This window comes from Diospyros lotus, chromosome 7 (assembly GCF_014633365.1).
Source record: "Diospyros lotus cultivar Yz01 chromosome 7, ASM1463336v1, whole genome shotgun sequence".
Taxonomy (NCBI): domain Eukaryota; kingdom Viridiplantae; phylum Streptophyta; class Magnoliopsida; order Ericales; family Ebenaceae; genus Diospyros; species Diospyros lotus.
The window spans coordinates 26,755,332-26,773,392 of NC_068344.1; the positions used below are offsets into that span (position 1 = coordinate 26,755,332).

General features: G+C 38.3%; 1 protein-coding gene across 2 annotated transcripts in view; it reads right to left on the reverse strand.

The window, feature by feature from the left end:
- LOC127806425 (uncharacterized) overlaps positions 1 to 18,061 on the reverse strand; it is a 102,749-nt gene that overhangs the window by 64,701 nt on the left and 19,987 nt on the right. For both annotated transcript variants that reach the window (XM_052343713.1, XM_052343714.1), the window contains exon 3: positions 2,534 to 2,617. In XM_052343713.1, coding sequence (XP_052199673.1) covers positions 2,534 to 2,617 — 84 coding nt within the window. The remainder of the gene's footprint in view (positions 1 to 2,533; positions 2,618 to 18,061) is intronic.

Consider the following 18,061-nt stretch of genomic DNA (forward strand, 5'->3'; position numbering starts at 1 on the left):
CTTCCCTCACATTAATCCCGAAGGCTGCGCATTCATTCTCGATTCATGATTTCAAGCCCATTGCATGTTGCAATGTTACATATAAGGTGATTGATAAAATTCTAGCAGCTCGTTTGGCCCCGATTTTGCCTTCCATCATTGACCACGTGCAGTCAGCATTTGTCAAAGGTAGGAGTATTGTGGATAATATCTAGCTTGCCCAGGAGTTATTGAGAGGGTATAGCAAGAAGAGATCGTCTCCTAGATGGCTTGCCAAAGTGGACTTGAAGAAAGCTTATGATTCCATTTCGTGGAGCTTTCTCGAACAAGTGCTTAAAGGTCTGGGATTTTCGGCCTCCATCATTCGATGGATTATGCTGTGTGTTTCCACCCCATCATATTCGATTATGATTAATGGTGGGCTGTGTGGGTTTTTCAAAGGGAAAAGAGGGCTGTGCCAAGGTGATCCCTTATCTCCTTTCCTCTTTGTCTTATGTCTAGAGTACTTTTCGAGGGCCTTGAGAATTGCCACAATGGATTCGGATTATAATTTCCACCCGAAGTGTGCGAGTTTGAAGATCACACATCTTGCTTTTGCAGATGATCTTATGATATTTGCTAGAGGGGATGTCCCCTCAGTTCAGATTGCTATGGAGTGTTTAGCTAACTTTGGTGCAGTGTCGGGTCTCTCTGTTAACTTTTCCAAATCAGTGATGTTTTCTACATGCATTCCCGATCAGGATTTGGAGATCATTCAACGCCTCTCCTCGTTCCCGCATGGGCAATTGCCTATTCGGTATCTTGGTATTCCGCTTGCAGCCAAGAAGCTGAAAATTATTCATTATTCGGCCCTCACAGATAAAATAGCTGCTTCCATAAATTCGCGGTCCTCGGCTACCTTATCTTATGCTGGCAAGGCTGAATTAATCCGGGTTGTTTTGCAGGGAATTGAATGTTATTGGTTATCGATGTTGCCAATTCCAGCGGCTGTTATTGATAACATGTATCGCTTATGTAGACAATTCCTGTGGAGCTCTAAGCAGGCCCTTATTTCGTGGAAAAATATTTGTCTATCGAAGATGGAAGGCAGCCTAGGTTTCAAGGATTTGAAAGGGTGGAATAATGCCCTTATCTCTAAACTTCTGCGGAACATTCATTGCAGGAAGGAGTCTCTTTGGATCCGATGGACTCATCATGTTTATTTGCGTTCAGATTCAGTTTGGAGGAAGCAGGCCAAGAAGGATGATTCCCCCATTTTGAAAAGGATCCTGATTATTAGAGACATCCTATGCAACTCACAAGGATCAGTGGAGGCAGCAGTCAGATTACTTACTTCGTGGGGCAATGAGTCAGAATTCAGCACTGCCAAGGCATATGATTTCTTTAGGCCGAGAGGTTCGAAGAAGGTCTGGGCCACTGCTATTTGGAATTCCCTCATTACTCCAAAGCATGCTTTTATTTTGTGGCTGTGTGCCCAAGGTAAATTGCTTACAAGAGACAAAATTCTCTTCATGGATATTGTGCGTAATTGTGGCCTTTGTGGGACTCATGAGGAATCGCAGCAGCGCTTATTTTTCCAATGTTGAGTTAGTGCAGCTGTTTGGGATCATATCAGATCATGGCTTGGCATCACTAGAAGGCTGCCAACGTTAAGCAAAGCTTTATATTGGAGCAGGCATGATTTAAGAGGATCGTCTTGGCAATGCAAGGCTAAGAAGCTTGGGCTTGCAAGCACTGTTTATTTCCTTTGGTCTGCCAGAAACCGTCATGTTTTTGAGGGTCAATCTCCTTCTATTGATGTCATTGTTAGTAAGGTTAAAACACATGTAAACAGAGTAATTTTATTTTTGTATCCTTATGTTTTAACTCACTATGAGAGTTTGGCCTTGTGGCAAGTTTAGTCGCCTTTTTGTTTTGCCTGGGTATGCCCAGTAGATTTGTACAGTTCACTTTGATCATTAATACACTTTTACCTTTACTGATAAAAAAAAAAAAAGATAAAGGCTTGGTAAATTGTTGTTTTAATAGTAAGCCCTTAATCAATGTTTGACGTGATTGAACATTAAAAGTATATCAACATTCAAAGGCTCCATACAGCTCCCTAATTTATTCTAAAAATTTGAACATCAATCAACATGCAAACTATCACAAAGAATTCATACTATTTATCAACAAAATCCAGGTATAGAAAAGTAGAGATTCTATTGCAAGAAACAAGAGGAACAGTAAAGGGAAGCCCAATGCACGAGGTTCCCCATCATAGTAGGTTGTAGGAAGAATTAAATGTGCACAACTTTGCCGTGCATGTACTGAAGAGATGCTGCTTTGGTGTTCTGAACTCATGATGCCTATGTCACAATAGAACAACCATACAGTTGCTCCAAGTTCACCATTCTCAGTGAAACAAAAAATAACAGTGCTTTGTATTATACCCAATTACTATATTCTGCATATAGAAAAATAGGAAATAAGAGGAAAGACCATTTCTTGACGACTTTAAAACAGGGAGAGTTCTCCGAGAGAGTAATTAAGAAGCTTCTTCATGATGCCTAACCTGTCCCCTGCTAAGCATTTCTGACTTCTTTAGTTTTTTCATGGCATATATATCACCAGATTTTTTCTCCTGGCACAGCCTGACCTGTAAAACAGATCTCCATGAGCACCAAATAAACTCCCACTTGCAATATAATATCCAAAGATATAAATCAAGGCTGGAAGAAATACTAAAAGTAAACCATGTTTATGAACTTGATTATCCAGCACATCTCAATCAATAATTAAAACTAAGAACTGGAGGTTTGGGTTCTATATGAAATTATTTAAGTAAATAGAAGTTGTTAACGAAGAACAAATTGTAAAGTTGATATTCAGATGGTGAATCAAAATCATACCTTTTTCTGAATTGCAAATAGAATATAATTGTGACTCGTGAGGTTACATTAAATTTGGCTTATCATAATACATAATTTCAATGACATCAAGTGTCTAAGACTTTGAGTCACGAAATATTTTGTTTCACAACTTCTCTAAGGACGCATTAAGGTGCTAACTTTGTCTATCAAAAAGGTGATATTAGTAGTCGATAATAAGGGAGTCAAATGTAGTTCCTAGTTTAGCAAGCAATCCCGCCAGTCATAACAATGCATGGCCTTTAATCACATCCTATTTAGAGTTTTAGATCAAAATAATCTTTAACTATTTTTAATAGTTCCCACTTTTTAATTGTCTTCTCCATATTTTATGATTTATCCTTTCCAAATTTTTCTTTCATTTGGTAAACGCATAATTTGCTACCTTCCAAACCAAAAACTTTTGTCAGATATAAGACAGCTTTGTTGTATGACATAGAATATTTGAGTAGAAGTACAAGCATGTGCAAAATACGAGTGCAACTAATATGAAGAAAAGAAATAATTAGATGATACAAGTTCCTACAAAGTACTAACAAAGAAAAATGGACGAAAACAAAGTACTAAAACAAAAACATGCTCATGCCTAACAAAGTACGACTGACGCCTGTTGAAGATAACATGTGCGAGACAATATTAAAATGATTTGGACATATGCTATGAAAGGAAGTGTTACTTGAAGCTGTGTTTTGCTTCTTATTATTTATGTTGCTTTGTCTCCTCTTATAATTATGTTGTTTGTTGTATATATTGGTAGTCCTAGCTAGCCTATTTTCTAACTGTTGTGTCTCTATTTGTGCAGCTTATGTTAGCGTGCTTTCAGTTCAGCTGCTGAGTATATAAGCAGCAGCTCTTATGGTTTCAAGTGTCTTTTTGATCTTTCTAATATCAGTATCTAGTTCTCGAAACTCTCTCTCTTTGTTTTTCCCTAGTTACTGCTTTTGGTTTGTGCATTTACATGGTATTAGAGCTTTTGACTAAGGTCCATGGCATCTAATCCTGATCATAGCACCTCTTCCTCTTTTTTCGCCACACTCATCATCATCATTGTCTTCTGCCTCGCAATCAGATTTCACTGCGATGGCTAAGGCATTGAGTTATATACCAATTCGTCTTCATTCTAACAACTATATCTTCTGGAAGGCACAAATATCAGCTATGATACGTGCCTTTGATCTTCAGTCGTTTCTCAATAAAGGTCCGATTCCAGCAAAATTTATACTTGATCCGAATGCCGACGAGGATGGAGCAATAATGTTGGATCCAGAATTCATGAGTTGGATGCAATCAGATCAACTACTGCTCAGATGGATCTTCTCAACAATTGACAAGGAAGTTTTAGCGCAGGTGATTCATTGCAAATCATCTGCCGAGGAATGGATGTCTCTCGAAAGTTTGTATTCTCGTCAAACTATTGCTAAATCATTCCAGTTGAAGCAACAACTTAGATCTATTAAAAAGGATGCCTTGTCAATTAATGATTATATTTTTAAGATCAAGACAATAGGACATTCGTTAGCAGCCATAGGGGAGCCTCTTAGTGATAAGGATCTGCTACTTGCAATCCTTAATGGTTTGGATCGTGAATATGAGACTGTAGTAAGTCTAATTACCTATCAGATGGATGAGATAGATCTTGAAAATGTGCAATATCTCTTACTGATGCATGAGCAAAGGTTGTATTCAAAGAATTTAGCTCATACTGCTATTAATGTTGAGTTAGTTATGCCGTCAGCTATGCATGATAACACGACTGCATTTACACCAATGAGTATTGGAAATTCGATGAATAACAGAGGTGGAGGTTTCAATTTTAATAGAGGTGGTGGTTTTGTCAATAGAGGAGGTAGAGGTAGGTAATCTGGAAAGAGAATTTACTGCCAACTTTGTGGTAAGCCAAGTCACTTCGTTGACAAGTGCTATCATCGATTTGATAGCAACTTTCAAAGGAGTTCGGTGTATAATCAGAATTTTGGACGGCCTCAAATGGTTTCTCAATCAGATACTCAAGCTTATTCAGCCTCCCTAAATGGTTCTAATGAGGTCTACATGAATGAGCTAGGTTCTATTTCAGGAACTTCTTACAATCAGTTTTCACAAACTCCTTACAACCAATTTTCACAACCTATTGATAATGCCTCTCTACCAAAGTCTTCTCTCACAGATCCTGCTTGGCTCGTTGATTCTAGAGCTACGAATCATATAACTTCTACTCTTCGAAACCTTTCTCCTTACAATGGCAGTGAACGCATTTCTGTTGGAAATGGTAAGCAGCTGTCAATTTCTAATATAGGTCTTGGACGTTTGTATACTCAAACTAAACCTGCTTCTTCTATTTCCTTATCTAATGTCTTACATGTTCCTAACATGAAGAAGAACTTAATTAGTCTCTCAACTAACTAGAGACCATGACCTTGTTGCTAAGTTTAACTCTAGTTCTTGTTTGATTAAGGATAAGAGTACCGGGGAAGTGCTACTCAAAGGATATCTTAAGGATGGGTTGTACCAGCTAAGTTTAGCACTTGCTCCTCTTGCTTCATCTTCCTCAACCCAATCCATTGAGTCTTAGCCTATAGCTAGCAGTACATCTTCTTTGCAATATACCTTTTCTTTTGAAAATAAATGTAAGAGACAGTTTCCATTTTGTCATAGAGTATCTCCTAATGTTCAATTAGCATGTAAAGAACAATTGTATCTATAATAAAACAATATGGAATACAATGATATCTCCACACCCTAGCTAATCTACATACAACATCTTATATACACACCAAAAGATAGAAAAGAAAAAACCGTAAAACATGGATACATGTTTCCTCAATTTGTGGGATCCCATAGAGTATGGATCCATTATCCCCATTTCCTACATTTCTACACTCCCCCTGAAACTGGCTTGAAGATATCTTCCATGGCAAGCTTGCTCACTAATTTTTCAAATTGATTTTTGTGCAACCCCTTTGTAAGAACATCGGCAACTTGATTAACTGTTGGAATGTAGAGCATACAAATTACCCCATTATCAATTTTCTCTTTAATAAAGTGTTTATCCACCTCTACATGCTTTATCTTGTCATAGAATACTAGATTATAGGCAATGGAAATCGCAGTTTTATTATCACAATAAACCTTAACTGGTAAGGGAGTAGAGACCCTTAAGTTCTCTAGAAGTCTCATTATCCACATGACCTCACAAATCCTGTGGGCAACTGAACGAAATTCAGCTTTAGCTCTACTTCTGGCCACCACGTTTTGTTTCTTGCTCCTCCAAGTGACGAGATTACCTCCCACAAAGGTGTAGTATCCTGATGTAAATCTTCTATCAGTAACACTACCTACCCAGTCTGCATCTATATAAGCATCTATGTGAAGATGTCCATATTTTTTTAAGAGCAAACCTTTTTCGGGTGTTCTCTTTAGGTACCTTAGAATTCTATAGACAGCTTCAAAATGTTGTGAACCTGGTGAGTGCATAAATTGACTTACCACACTTACTGCAAATGCTATATCAGGTCGAGTGTGGGACAGATAGATGAGTCTTCCCACAAGTCTTTGATATTTCTCCCTTTCTACCACATCTTTGGCTTCAACACGTTGTAGCTTCAAATTAGGTTCGTGGGAGTTTCAGTTATCTTACACCCAAGCATTCCTGTGTCAGTGAATAAATCCAAGACATACTTACGTTGGTTGACAAAGATTCCCTCCTTAGATCTTGCAAACTCTATCCCAAGGAAGTACTTTAGGAGTCCCAAGTCCTTGGTTTCAAACTTGTTGGACAGAAATAAGGCTCCAAGTGGAAGGAGAAGTCTAAATTAAAGAGCAGGGCGAAAGCTATGCAAAGAGATTAAATCAAATTATCTTAAGTTATTTAAATTATGTTTTGTATAAATTTGTATTTTATATATGTTTTTATCTCCTAAACTTTAGGAGATAATTGTTCCTAGTTTTTAGGAGTAGATTACTAAAATCCTTTCTTACTTTATAGGAAAGAGATTAAGTTGTAACTTGTATATATTTTCAAAGCCATCTCAATATCAAATCAAGCAAGCAATCCCGATTTTCTAAGACTTGATTCATGGTATCAGAGCTGCTGGTTCGATCAGAAGCAGTAGTGATTTTCTTTCAGTTTCGATCATGGTCGAAACTAACCCAAATCCAACCCTAACTGAAGCCTCAGCCACCAGTTCTCCTAGAACCTTTCCCCCACTTCCGTCTTCATCAAATTTCTCTGCAACACCTATTGATAACTACCCTCTACAAATTACTCAGCACAAGCTAAATGGGAGCAATTTTAGAGAGTAGTCTCAATCGGTAATGCTAGTGATCAAGGACAATCTGGTTATCTAACCGGATCTATCCTCACTCCACCATCCACGGCAGCCACCTATGGTCTTTGGGAGGCAAAGAATTCCACTATCATGGCTTGGTTGATCAACTCTATGGAGCCTAAAATTGGGATGACATACCTATTCTACAAACAGCAAAGAGATTTGGGAATCAATCCAAGAGATGTACTCGGACTTGGAGAATTCCTCTCAATGCTTTGAAATCTGATCTGTCATTAGGACAACCAAACAAGGTATGAGCAGTGTTACTGAATATTTTAATGCTTTGGTGGAATTGTGGCATGAAATGGATATGTTTTATACCATCAGTTGGGAATCTCCAACAAATAGCAACAAATACAATAAGATGATAGAAAAAGATCGAATTTTTGACTTCCTACATGGCCTTAATCCCAATTTGGATGAAGTTCGAGGGAGAATCCTGGGCACAAAGCCCTTACCATCTCTTAAGAAAGTATTTGCAGAAGTAAGAAGGGAGGAAAGCAAGCGTAAGGTGATGCTTCAGCATCAAACCGACCCTGGTTTGCCACACCAAAACTCGGCCCTTGCCTCTATCAAACAAGGAGATTTTTTTTCCAAGACTCAAGGAAAAGAAAAAAATATGGTGTGATCATTGCAAGAAACCCTATCACACTAAGGAAACCTACTGGAAGATCCATGGCAAACCAGCAAATTGGAAGCCATGATCCAAGAAGGAGAGCCCCAGATCTGCATATAATGCAGAAGTTTTAGCAGAAACTAAACCTAGTTTGAACCTATCGAAGATCAGATACAAGCCTTGTATAGGCTTCTTAATCAAGGTACAACCCAATCCAACACTAATAATCAACAGTCCACTGCATTAGTAGCCTTGCAAGGTAATTCCCAACACTACTCCTTAGCTTCTAAAAGGTTTTCTAATAACATATGGATAGTTGATACTGGTGCATCAGATCATATGACAAATTCTACATGCTCTATGACCGATTATACCCTATGTAACTCTTCCCTCAATATATCAATGGTTGATGGAACCACCTCACCTGTTGTGAGAATGGGAACAGTATGTATATCTAACCTAAGGCTCAATTTTGTACTACATGTTCCCGGTTTGCAACATAACTTACTCTCAGTCAGTCGAATCACTAAGGATATGAATTACAATGTAATTTTCTACCCTTCCTATTGTGTGTTTCAGGACCAAGTCTTGGGGAGGATGATTGGCAATGCTAAGGTGATGGACGGCCTTTATTGCCTTGCAGGAGATTTCCCTATTTCTTCTTCAAATAAAGTTGTCTTAAGCGTGACCACCAATGCAAAGGTCTTGTTATGGAATAAACGCTTAGGACACCCTAGCTTCCCTTATCTCAAATCTTTGTATCCCAATATTTTCAGCAATAAAGAGCAGATTTTTTCATGTGAACAATGCACTCTTGCTAAACAGCCTAGATCACATCATCCTATTCAATTATATAAGCCTTCTAATCCTTTCCATTTGATTCATAGTGATATTTGGGGACCCTGTAAATGTCCTAATATCACTAGTTCTAGGTGGTTTATTACCTTCATTGATGATCATTCTAGAGCTTGTTGGGTGTATTTAATAAGGGAAAAAATCAGAAGCTAGTAACATATTCAAAAGATTTCATAAGTTTATTATGAATATGTTCCAAACCTCTATTAAAATCCTTTGAACTGATAATGGCCGAGAGTATTTCTCCAATGATTTCACAAACTAGTTGACCGAGCATGGTATCTTTCACCAAAGCTCTTGTCCATATACACCCCAACAAAATGGAGGTAGCAAGAGCTATGATGTTTACCACTAATGTCCCTCACTTCTATTGGAGAGAAACCGTTCTCACAGCCGCTTATTTAATCAATCGTCTACCTTCCAAAACTTTGCAATTTCAAACCCCCCTTAGCATTCTTTGCACTCTATATCTAAATGCCTCTTAACATTTTTTCCATTGATCCTAAAGTCTCTGGGTGCATTGTGTATGTTCACAACAATGCTCTATCTTGAACCAAATTGGACCCTAAAGCTCACAAATGCATCTTTGTTGGGTATTCACCCTCTCAAAAAGGATACAAGTGCTATTGTCCTACAAATCACAGATTTTTTGTGTCTACCGATGTTACCTTCTACGAGGATATTCCCTTTTATCCCATCATAGGTACAAAACCAGTCCCTACTAATCCTCTTCCCTCTGTTTTCCCCATTGATCATATCCTCCTAGTGTGTTCTCAAGGGGGAGCATCCTCAACACCTTGTGATAACACATTGGCAAAACCAGTTGTTTCCCTTATTGAGCCTACTCCTGCTGAATCCTCCTCTATTTCTCATACCTCTGAATCTCTTCATCATTCTGGGCATGAGAAAACAGGTTCTAGCCCTAAATTTGGTCTCATGAGCCTCCCTCAGCAACTAATAACCCTCTATTTACTTACTCTAGAAGACCTAAAGGCCAGCCAAAACCAAAGCAAAACCAACCATTACTTCCAAATGCTAGTCCATTAGAAGAAAATATGGTTAATGATGAGGGGACTACTACACTCAAAAATAACATTGACAGCAATGCTAGAGAGGAAGATGGCTTGGATTGGGCTATTCCCATAGCTTTGAGAAAAGGGGTAAGGTCTTGTGTCAAATATTCTATGTCTAACCATTTAACACATGCCAAATTGTCTCCACAGTTCAGGGGATTTGTGGCCAAAATTGACAGCACTAAAGTTCCTAAAAATATTCAGAATGCTATGAGTGATCCTAAGTGGAGAGTGGCTGTGATGTAAGAAATGGCTGCCCTAGTAGGAAACAAGACTTAGGAGATTGTTCCACTACCTCCTAACAAGAAGCCAGTTGGATGCAGGTGGGTATTTACAATAAAACATAATGCAGATAGGAGCATTGAAAGATACAAGGCTAGATTGGTTGCCCAAGGCTTCATTCAAACCTATGGGATTGATTATGAGGAGACATTTGCATCGATTGCCAAGCTAAATTCAATCCGAGTGTTATTATCTATTACTATGAATTTAGATTGGCCCCTCTTCTAATTTGACATTAAGAATGCTTTCCTTAATGGCGACTTGGATGAGGAAATCTATATGAAGGTTCCCCCCAGTTTTGAGCATGTGGTTGATAATAGAAGAGTGTGCAAGCTAAAGAAGTCCCTCTATGGATTAAAGCAGTCACTGAGGGCCTGGTTTCATAAATTTAGCATGACTCTCAACCAATTAGGGTATAAACAAGGACAATCTGATCACACCTTGTTTATTAAACCCACTGAAAATAAAAAAAAATAAAAAAATAAGTGATTTTAATTGTTTATGTTGATGATATTATTGTGACAGGAGATGATTTGCAGGAAATTGGTAACCTAAAGAAGCAATTGAAAGCTGAGTTTGAAGTAAAAGACCTAGGAACCATGAGATATTTCCTAGGCATGGAGGTTGCCCGAAGCAAAGAAGGCCTATTCATCTCACAACAAAAATATACCCTGGATTTGCTAAAAAAATACAGGAATGATAGCCTACAGACCAGCTGGAACTCCCTTGGAAAAGGGCAGGAAAGTTGAAGAAAATGGTGATGATGCTCCGGTGGAAAAAGAGAGGAATCAAAGGTTAGTAGGGAGATTGATTTATTTGTCTCTAACAAGGCCAGTATAGCCTATTTAGTAAGTGGAATCAGTCAATACATGCATTCTTGATTCTCCTACTCAAAGACACATGAGGGATATTCAACATGTTCTAAGATACCTAAAGGGGACACCGGGAAAGGGATTGATGTTTAAGAAAATCGAAAATAGGGGAATTGAAGGCTATGTGGATGCTGATTAGGCTGGTTCTAGAGAAGACAGCCAGTCAACCAGTATTGTACCAAGGTTTGGGGAAATGTAGTTACATAGAGAAGCAAGAAGCAATCAGTTGTGGCTCGTAGTAGTGTTGAAGCTGAGTTCGTGCAATTGTTCATGGGATATGTGAGGTGATTTGGTTGGAAAGAGTAATGGAAGACTTGGGGATGCCTTTGTCTCAACAAACAAAGGTATTTAGTGATAGCAAATCAGCTATCAATATTGTTAAAAATCCAGTGCAACATGACCGAATGAAGCATGTGAGAATAGACCGAAGTTTTATAAAGCGAGAAATTGAAGGAGGAGGGATAAATCTATCCTATATACCTTCTACTGATCAAGTAGTTGATGTTCTAACAAAAACAGTTGCAAGACCATGTTTTGAGTCCCTAATTAGCAAGCTGGGAATGACTTCCATCTATTCACCAGATTGAGGGGGAGTGTTGGATGGAAATAAGGCTCCAAGTGGAAGGAGAAGTCTAAATTAAAGAGGAGTGTAAAAGTTGTCCAAAGAGATTAAATCAGATTATCTTAAGTTATTTAAATTATGTTTTAGTTGTTGTAAATTTGTATTTTAAATCTGTTTTTATCTCCTAAACTTTAGGAGATAGTTGTTCCTAGTTTTTAGGAATAAATTACTAAAATCCTTTCCTACTTTATAGGAAAGAGATTAAGTTGTAACTTGTATATATTTTCAAAGCCATCTCAATATCAAATCAAGCAAGCAATCCCGATTTTCTAAGACTTGTTTCAAAACTCATGCTAGTTTCCTCTTAAGTTCTTCAATCTCTCCCCTGTCATCACCAGTCATTATTATATCATCCACATAGACAATTAAAATAGTTTTCTTACCGTCACTAGAGTGCTTGAAGAACATTTTGTGGTCCGCTTGGCTCTAAGTATAACCATAGCTTTTTACCACATTTCCAAACCTTTCAAACCATGCTCTTGGAGACTGTTTCAGACCATACAAGTATTTTTTAAGCTGCATACCTTGTTGGTACCAAGGCTCTTCTCAAATCCAAGTGGGAGGTCCATATACACTTCTTCCTCCAAATCGCCATTTAAGAAGGCATTCTTTACATCGAGTTGGTGTTGAGGCCAATCTTGGGCCACCACGAGAGAGAAGAGAACTCAAATAGAGTTTATCTTTTCCACAGGAGCAAATGTCTCTTGATAGTTGATGCCATATGTTTGGATGAACCCCTTGGCAACAAATCTTGCCTTATACCTCTCTATGCTTCCATCTGCCTTACATTTTACAGTGAAGACCCATTTACAGCCTACAGTTGTCTTGCCTCTCGGTAGCTCCACAATCTCCCAAGTCTCGTTCTTTTTAAGAGCATTCATCTCCTCCTTTACAGCTAGCTTCCAATTCGGATCACCTAGAGCATCCTGAATTGTTCTAGGTACATGCAAGTTAGAAATATTTGAAAGAAATGCCTTATCCATTGGACAGTTTTTGATAGGACAAGTATTTGGAAATAGGATGTTTAATACAAGATCTTACTCTTTTTTTGGTGGTAATGGGGACATCAAAATCAAACAAATCAACTGAGGAAGAATTTAAAGGAGTAAGTTTAAAATTACCCTAAGTGAAAGAAGGACCATCATTCGAAGATGCCAACTGCTCATTTACTGGAAGGATATTCGGATCAATACCATTTCTCTAAGATTTTCTTCTGATATAAAACTGAAGCTCAGGTTTCGGATTGCTTTGATCCGTTTGTAGTAATTCTCCCCTAGGTTTTGACTCCATTATGCTTGGCACCTATGAACTAAACGTATCATGTTCTTTATTGTTTTCAGCACCAGTTTCCTTGGATCATTTTTCATAGAGGATTGGAGTGTCAATTATATCAAACATATTTGGAAGAATTCAAAATTTTCAAAAAATTATCTTCTTCTACAATATTTTCCCCCTGAAGATAATTTTTAGTAAAATAGGGTTGATTCTCCATGAAAGACACATCCATGCTTATGTGAGTTTTTTTTTGCCAAAGGATTAAAGCATTTGTACCCTTTTTTTCTGGGAGCATAACCAACAAAAACACATTTTCAGCCGTTGGATCTAATTTGGATAAAAAAATTTGTGGAATATAAACAAAACAAGTGCATCCAAAAATTTTTAAAGATAGCTAAGAGTACAACCAGCACATAGGAAAAGTCTTTTTTAAGGAATTTAAAGGTGTCTCAAAGTTTAAGACTCAAGTGGGCATCCTATTGATTAGATAGCAAGCAATTAAAACAACATTTCCCCAGAGGTATTTTGGGACATTCATAGAAAACATAATAGCCCTAGTTACCTCAAGTAAATGTCTATTTTTTCGTCCAGCTATGTCATTTTGCTAAGGAGTTTCATGACATGTTGATTGATGTAAACTACCATTTTCTTTTAAAAAAAAACCCCTAAACATTCATTGAAGTATTCTGTTCCATTATCAGACCGAAGAATACAATTTTATTTTTTTTAAATTGGGCTTCGATCATGTAAAAGAAATCTTTGAAAACACTTGTTACGTTAGATTCCTTATTAAGCAAGTAAACCCAACATAGTCTAGTATGATCATCGATAAAAGTTATAAAACATCTTTTACCAAATAAAGTGGTAACTTTTGAGGGTCCCCAAACATCGCTATGAATCAAACAAAATGGTTTTGAAGGACAGTAAGGTTTGGGAACAAATTTAACACGATGATCTTTAGACAAATGACAGCTTTCACATTGAAACTTAGAATAATCCGCTCCTTTCGAACAATTTAGGAAATAAGTGTCTTAAATAAGGAAAACTATGATGGTCTAGCCTGAGATGCCATTGCATTATTGGATTAGAAATAGAGATTGAACTATTACCACTTAATCCGTGAGCTTTTTTATTACCGAAGAAATCCTCATTGAAGTAGTAAAGTCCGTTTATCTCTCTAGCACTACCAATTGTCTTCCCCGAGTTCTGGTCCTGGAGTAGGCAATAAGAATCAAATAAGGTAATGCGGCAGTTGGAATCTTTTGAGAGTTTACTGACAGACAAAAGATTACAAGTAAGTTTAGGAACATGAAATAATGATTGAAAATCAATACTTTCAGAGATTTTAATGAGGCATTTGCCAGCAATCGAAGAAAAACTGTCGTCTGTTATCCTTACTTTCTCACTACCAGAACAAGGAGAACATGAATCGAAAAGATTGGGCAAGCTAGTCATGTGATCAGATGCCCCATAATCAATGATCCATGGAGCAGATTTAAAGGAACTTGACAGGGCTAAAGTGGTTCTACCTGAATGTACCAAAGAACCATTAGGTGCACCAAGTAACGAATTGGACAATAACTATGTCGAGAGTTGATTGAACTGTTCTTTGTTGAAGGAACCAAATGTGGAGGGAACATCCGACATGGTGGCGGTAGGGACCGATGATCTGTTAACTGGTAAGCGACTACACATTGCAGATCCAGTCATCCTTTGCCTTTTAGTCTGAGTTAGTTGGGTTTGTTGGATCTGTCTAGCGAATCTGGTAGTTGGATCTGGCCTAATTAGTCAACTCTAGTTGACCAAATTTGAAGTGAGTCATAACTGGGTGGGTCAGATCTGGCCCAGATCTAAAATAAGCTAGCAGTCTGTAACGAGTCTAGAGTAGCCCAACGGGTTAAACCAAATCTGGATCAAATCTGGGTTGAGATTTGGGTCGGTTGTTCAGCCAACAATGGCAGACTTAAGATCTGGGCCAAATCTAGATGTCAGTGGCCAAAAGGAAGGCGGTAGCAGCCGATGATGGACGGCAGCTGTGGTGGCTAACGGATTTGGCGAAAATGTGGTTAGCAGTGGCTGGATCTTGACTCAAATCGATCGGATCTGATGACAGCGTCTGAAGATAGATCCGGTCGGCGGCGGCGATGGCACAGATAGATTCAGTCAGTGGCGAGGCTGGAGCGGCGACAACCTTAGGACGCGGGTGGCCAGATCAGAGAGACAACAGCGGCAGTGGCAATGGTAGCCGACGAAGGCGCGGATAGTGGCGGTAGCAACCGAATCTGGGTGGGCGTGGAAAAGATCTGGTCGGCGATGGCAGCAACAACGTCGTGGATGGAGAAGGGAGACAGATATGGTCATGTCAATACAGTCCGATGCAACAAGCAGCAAGTCTGTGGTCATCTTCATCGACGATGGCGGTCGTTCCGGCAATTGTCTCCGACGGTTGTTCGTCTTCCAACTTCTGCAGCAATCTCTGGCTACTTCTTAACTTTCGACTTCTAGACAGTGGAGACCGATTCTTGGGGTATGGCAGAGGGATTAAGGGTAGCCTAGAATTTCACAGAGAACGACTGTGATTGATGGGCTGCTAGGGTTTCACTGTCAACAGCAGTGATTTAATTCCTAATTCCTACTCTGATACTATATAACAAAACAATATGGAAAACAATGATATCTCCACACCCTATCTAATCTACATACAACATCTTATATACACACCAAAAGATAGAAAAGAAAAAACCATAAAACATGGATACATGTAACCCATGAAACATGGATACATGTTTCCTCAATTTGTGGGATCCCATAAAGTATGGATCCATTGTCCCCATTTCTTACATTTCTACAGTATCGTAGATGGCATGCCAAGTTAGGGCATCCATCTTCCAATGTACTACACTTGATCCTTAATAAAATACATCTTCCTTATTCTTGTTCAAAAGTTGTGTTATGTGATTCTTATAAAGTTGGCAAACTTAGTCAATTACCTTTTGTTAATTGTCCAATTACAATCACTAAGCCTCTTGAATTAGTCTACTCTGATTTGTGGGGTCCATCTCCTGTTTTGTCCATTGAAGGATATCGGTATTATGTCATATTTGTGGATGCTTATTCACGATATACATGACTATACCCATTGAAACTTAAATCGGATGCTTTTTCCATTTTCAAAGTCTTTCATAAACTTGTTGAAGTCCAATTTCAAACCAAGCTTAAGGCTTTACAAACTAAAAATGGGGGAGAATTTAAGGTGTTTTTACCTTATCTTCATAGTTGTGGGATCCAACCTCGATTCACATGTCCTTACACCCATCAGAAAAATGGGGTAGCTGAACATAAACACAAGCACATTGCGGAAATGGGGTTAACCTTGCTATCACATTCTCATATGCCACTAAAATTTTGGGTTGAAGCCTTCCATACAGCAATATACACTATCAATTTGTTACCTTCTTCTGCTCTTAAATTCCAAATTCCATTTGAGCTTTTATTTCACAAACAACCTAATAACCTTATGTTACACCCTTTTAGCTGTGTTTGCTTTCCTTATTTGCGCCCTTATAACAAGCACAAATTTGAGTTTCATTCTACTAAATGTGTTTTCATTGGGTATAGTCATACACAAGTAGGATACAAATGCTTGCATCCATCAGGTCAAATTTATGTCTCTCGACATGTTCAATTTAATCCTGATGATTTTCCATACATCTCGTTGTTTTCTTCTAATTCTGTTTCTAAGTCTTGTTCTCCTAGTTTTTCACAACCCAAGTCCTCTTCCTTATCAAATTCAATTTCTTCTCAATCCACAAGGTCTCGTTCTAATCAGATTTCTGATTCTCCTATTAATCCTCAACCTGTATCAAGTTTGTCCATACCTCAGCCTCGTTCTCAACCTATATCACATGTATCTAAATACACAGCTCCACCTCAGCCTATGCTTACTAGGTCCAAGGCCAAACAACTTCAATTAACTTCTCCTCATACCCTAACCAGATCCTTAGTTCCTAGTTCTGTACATGAGGCCTTCTTAGACCCAAGATGGGTTAAGGCTATGACGGAGGAATTTATAGCATTAAAACATAATGGTACTTGGGAGCTAGTTCTATACTCTAATAGTATGAATCTCATTGGATGTAAATGGGTGTATAGAGTTAAGTACAACCCTGATGGATCAATTCTCAAATTCAAGACTCGATTAGTAGCCAAAGGATTTCTTCAAACGCATGGAGTGGACTATATGGAGACTTTCAGTCCAGTGATTAAAGCTCCAACAATACGGGTTTTGTTCACTTTAGCAATGACCTTTGGTTGGGATATTCAACAAGTGGATATCAACAATGCATTTTTGAATGGTGACTTGACAGAGGAGGTCTATATGTCTCAGCCTGAGGGGTTTATGGATATGAATTCCCCCTCGCATGTTTGCAGGTTAAGAAAATCTCTTTATGGACTTAAGCAGGCCCCTAGAGCCTGGTATACCAAGTTGCGGGTAGCTCTTCAGTCATGAGGTTTTATGAGAGCAGTGTCTGATGCATCTCTCAATTTGTCCTATTTGTCTTGATCTATGTGGAAAACATTTTAGTGACTGGTTCCAATTCTCAAGCTCTTTCAGATTTTATTCATGATTTGGATAAGAATTTTGCTCTCAAGACTTTGGGTTCTATGCATTATTTTCTTAGTTTTGAAGCTCATCGAACCAATGCTGGAATTTATCTCACTCAGTCCAAATATGCATTGGATTTGTTGAAAAAGGCTGGTATGATGGACTGTAAACCTAGTGACACACCTATGAATTCTTATAATTCCTTAACTGAAGAGGGTGAGTGTTTGATAATCCGTCACTTTATCGAACTATCATTGGCTCCCTTCAATATTTGGCATACACTAGACCAGACTTGTCTTTTGCTGTAAACAAACTTAGTCAATTTTTGTATTCACTTAAACAGCAACACTAGGTGGCTTGCAAATGACTTCTACGATATATCAAGGGTACCTTGGGTATAGGTTTGTTCTTTGCACCAGCTCCTCTTGGTTTACCTTTGGTAGTCTATACGAATGTGGATCATGCTGGCTACAAAGCCAATAGGCGATCTACAAGTGGAATATGTGTTCTTCTTGGTCAAAACCTAATTGTTTGAGATCTCGGAAGAAAACAGTAGTGGCTAGATCAATTGGAGAGGCCGAATATAGAGCTATAGCTCAAGGGGTAACTGAAATCTTATGGTTGCAATCACTATTTTCAGAGTTGGT